General features: G+C 36.3%; 1 protein-coding gene across 2 annotated transcripts in view; it reads right to left on the bottom strand.

Moving 5' to 3' along the window:
• Positions 1 to 4,541, bottom strand: part of SHC4 (SHC adaptor protein 4) — a 156,314-nt gene that overhangs the window by 59,372 nt on the left and 92,401 nt on the right. For both annotated transcript variants that reach the window (XM_017872772.1, XM_017872771.1), the window contains one exon: positions 3,237 to 3,356. In XM_017872772.1, coding sequence (XP_017728261.1) covers positions 3,237 to 3,356 — 120 coding nt within the window. The remainder of the gene's footprint in view (positions 1 to 3,236; positions 3,357 to 4,541) is intronic.

Here is a 4,541-nt window from a genome sequence, read left to right as displayed (position 1 = left end):
TGTGTATCTTCATTTAAGGGAACTAGAGAAAGGAGTTCTGGGGAAATTCTAACTGATTTTGCAAGATAGGGGATTTAAAGAAGCTTTTGAGTACATAGTGTGATTAGGGAGAGTTTTGCAAATTTATCCGTATTATAAATGTTCACTTAGATCAGATATCCCATGTTGGCTGTCTTCAGACCACAGATCTATTTTGTTTGGTTCATGCTTATAATTTTAAGAGACCAACATCTCAGTACAGAGATAGCAGCTAAAAATCTAGATTCTTACCTTTTTATTATTATTTTTTTAAAGTAAAAGATCTGGGAGCCTTTGACCTATAGACCTATGTAGCCAAAAAACAGACAAAAAAGCAAAAAAAGAAACAAAAAAAACCCATCTGATTCACCTTTAGACAAGGAAGGTATTCTGTTTGCCAAGTGTCAGTGTTATCTCCCCAACATAGAGGCCAGGTAGCACTTGATATTTATCACTGGACTTGCACCATTGTTTTTTCTTGTGCTTGCACAGCTTGCGTTACCTACTTGGCCTCTAAATATCTCAAGTTGCCTCTCCTTGTGGAGACGAAAGGTTGTCTCAGTTTTTGCCTGTTTTACCTTTATTACCCTTCTGAATTCAGTACCTGTTAGAGTTGTAGAAATCAGTAAGGAATTAGTGGGAGTGTGAGCTACTGAGACTCTGACATTTTTGCTTGAGGCCCTAAAATACTATATTAAAGTATGTCAATAAAGTCTGTTGCTTGAATTTTGAAACAAGGAAATACCTATAACTTACCCTTGCGAAAGTGTATTTTCCCATCCTGATATATGGTAATATTTAAAAATTGCAAGCATTGCATGTTTAAAATTTTCTGCCTCTGGAGGTTTGTAAAATATTTTCTGGAAATGAATGGTTATATTCTTGATGTTCTCAGTGACCAAAGATAAATGTGAACTATCTGTTCCACAAATGCTATCATCTATGAATACATCCATAAACTTGAACCTTTGTTTTTAGTCGAAAGTATATCTTAGAAATTAAGTGGGTATGGGGAAAGCATTAGTATTTCTTTGTATTTATTTTAGAACTTCCAGTGGTAGCGTTAAGGATTTAATTAATCCTTTTCTTGTGCTATATCCACAAGGTCTCTAATCTTTGCTGCCTTCATTTCTTAAACATTTTAGTTGCCTTTCTCACAGGACATAAAGTTTCTTGAGTTGAGGCCTCTACAGTGGCACATCTCTCCTACCTCCCAGCTATTTCCCCTAGGCCTGCAGAAAAGCTCAAAATAGTTATTAAAAATCAGCCCTCAGGTCTGAGATAAATGAGATCTTAACTCTTGTCCCCACTCTAGCAGTGGGCTGAATACAACACCGTTCCATGGCACCAGTGCAGAAAAGATGTGGATTACTTTAAAAGGCACATCATATTACTACAGTTACTGGTAATGAAAATCACCCGTTATCCTCACCTCTGTTTTGCCTGAAAGTTTATGGATGGGTAGTAATAGTTTGCCCTAAAGAAGGGTACTGAAGGGGAAAGAGAGGCTGAGAATAAACTCTGCCCCACCACATACACCACAATCCCATTCTTCATAAATTCCTCATTCATTTCAGGAACCCCACAGAAAGGGCCAACTTAAAAAATGATCATTAGATTCTACCCAAAAGGCTGTCATTATGATGGCTTCAGCTTTGCCCACTCTTCCTCCCTTACAAAACTCCGAGATAATCAGAGGGCTGCTCTACTTAGTGAGATCTCATAACTAACAGCATTGAGCTTTCGTGGTACCATCCATGTGAATGAAAACTAAAAATAAATTTTGCATCTACATACGTACTGAAGTCGAAATGTGAGAATGACTGAATGAATGTTTTACCACTCATATGTGTCGTTTCTTCCAAGCGCAGCCCAAAATGTTATGCTCTCATTATACCAATGGCATCACCACTCTTGGAAGATCAATCAGGACCCAACTAGACAAGAATTTACTTGTAACTGTTTCATATTAGCACTTTTCCTCTAAGGTGTTGTATACTACTGCCTAAACAGTGTATTTTATTCTGTTTTTTAATTTAGAAAATAAAATAGCCCTCAAAACCTGTACTTATATGTTACTGATAATTTTATAATCTTATAATATGTTCTTCCTGTTAAGTACTGAGTATATGAAAAGGTCTCTGAGAATATTTGAGTAAATAATAATAGGTATTATGTGACTGGCACATGCTATATAATTTACATCTATTATCTCATTGAATCCTCTAAACAGACCTATGAGACACTTAAAATCCATCCTCTCAGAAACCTTATAAGTAAGTACCATAATCCTCATTTCACTGATGAAGAAAACTGAAGCCCAGAGTAGTAGAGTCACTTGCCAGTAAGTGGCAAAGCCAGCATTTCAACTCATATGTAACCTCAGAGCTTTTAGCATGTTATTATTATTAAGTACACATTAAACCTTGATCAACAGCACTCCACACAATAAAACCTTAACTGTAAAGAAACTTGGATCACAACATATTAGACAGAGGAAAATCAGATCCTAATACACATACATAACCTGATAGAAGGAATTTAGTTTAAAAAATTAAAAGCAAGCCAAACAAAATGTCCTTGTTAAGGTACATATTTAGCCCAATGCCTACGTATCTTCTACATTTGCTTCAGCAATGCTGTTCTTTGAGAAATGAGGTTCACAATGAAAACTTAGGCACACCACAGTATCATAAATTATTAAGGAAGAAAACATTATCTTTTATACAATAACATTTTAGAAAGCTTCTCAACCACAAGAATTGGAGGAAAATATTTTCTGCTTAAATTTCAGTTTGCTAGAACACTAACCCCAACATCACCTTTCCCCTTTGTCCCTCATCTGCACCCTGGCCCAACACACAGTCTGTCAGTTGTGATAACAGAATTGCTATCCATTTGGGGAGGGTTGGTGGAGACATCAATGATCGATTTAAGGATATGAGTTGCTAAATTATATTTTCTATGTTATTTGCACCTTAGTTCTTCATTCAAAGCCAGTTAGGTAGGGGCACGTATGTAGGTGGTTACATGCCCCAGTGATGGGTTAGTAATGCTGTTGTTCTAATGATTGTTATGCATAAATCTTCAGCAGATTTTTCCCTTGTGCTGTATTAAGTTGTAGGCATACTCTGTGTAAAACTTTATTCTTTTCATTATCCCCAGGCTTCTCTGGAAAAATAGATATGTTAAACTATAAATGACATTTGTGATCTTACCTGTTGGTTGTCAAGATTCATCAGTGTGAGACTGCATGTTGAGATGGTCAGTTTTATATTCATTCCTGAAAACTGAAGATTACTTTTGCCAAGAACTGTTGATAGGAACTTAACTGGAGGCTTTAAAATTAAAGAAGAAAACAAAACACTGTTAGGAATTTTGTCACAGATGAATGTTAATGTTTTTTAAATGTTAAAAATGAGTCAAAGTCCAAACTCTTCCTTTCTGTTTTACCTTATATAAATCAAATGAAAGGGAATGATTTTTATTAAATAAACTTTTTTTGAAATTAGAATGCAGCAAATTCTTTATTAAGTAGTGAAATTTAGGCCCTCAGAACTTTCTCATAATTTCTCTCCTCCCCAGGTGCTGGGATTGGACTCCTGCTTGAATGTAAACAAATTCCTGTGAGAGTTTAGACCAGCTGAACTCTTGAGTCCTTTTCAATACTGCAAATCTAAAATCTAAAAAAAGAAAATTTGACAATCCACTGAATCTAACGCCACAGAAGGCATTGATGAACTTTCCAATTACACAACTGCTTCCTTCTCCCAAGCCATCCCTGTTCCTCCCTCATCTTTCCCTTGCCAGAGTTAAAAAGTCCTCTCTACTAGTCTAATTGTTACCTTCAGATAATCATGATGCCTGAAATTCTAACACTGGGCACTCTTTTAGGTTAAATCGTTTTCAGAAGGTCCTAATTGTTAAAATGAACAAATATTACTAGGAAGGGGTTAGCCCATTCCACATTAACTTATTAATAAAGATGATTTACCAGAAATTACTAATAGAGATTTCGAAGAAGATCCTGAGGAAAGGGACATGTTTTTTTTGTTTGTTTTGTTTTTGTTTGTTTGTTTGTTTTTTGAGACGGATTCTCGTTCCTTTGCCCAGGCTGGAGTGCAATGGTGCGATCTGGAAAGGGACATGTTTTGATAAAAGTCAAAATTCTGGACCAGGCATTTCTCAAGAAGAGGAGGTGTGGGGGTTTGGTGAAGAATCATGAGAGTAGGGGTACCCAGGAATTATAAAGAAAAGCACTGGGGTCATATGTCCACAAAGACATACCAGCAGGGGGTCGAGAGGGTGGGCTGGCAGATTTCCTCAGGCAGAAATGCCACTTACCAACTGATGACCTTGGACAAATAACCTTTCTAAGCCTCAATTTCCTTTTATATAAAAGTGGGGAAAAAACAGTAGCCACATCATAAGGGCTGTTGTGAAGATTAAATAATAACTGGAGAACATTTAGCACAGTCTTTGGCTGGGTACATGAGAGCTGTTATTATTATTATTACTTATTT

Source organism: Rhinopithecus bieti, unplaced genomic scaffold (assembly GCF_001698545.2).
Source record: "Rhinopithecus bieti isolate Rb0 unplaced genomic scaffold, ASM169854v2 scaffold_6945, whole genome shotgun sequence".
Classification (NCBI taxonomy): Eukaryota; Metazoa; Chordata; class Mammalia; order Primates; family Cercopithecidae; genus Rhinopithecus; species Rhinopithecus bieti.
The sequence above is the reverse complement of the archived record's forward strand: the minus strand, read 5'-3'. Positions and strand labels throughout refer to the sequence as shown.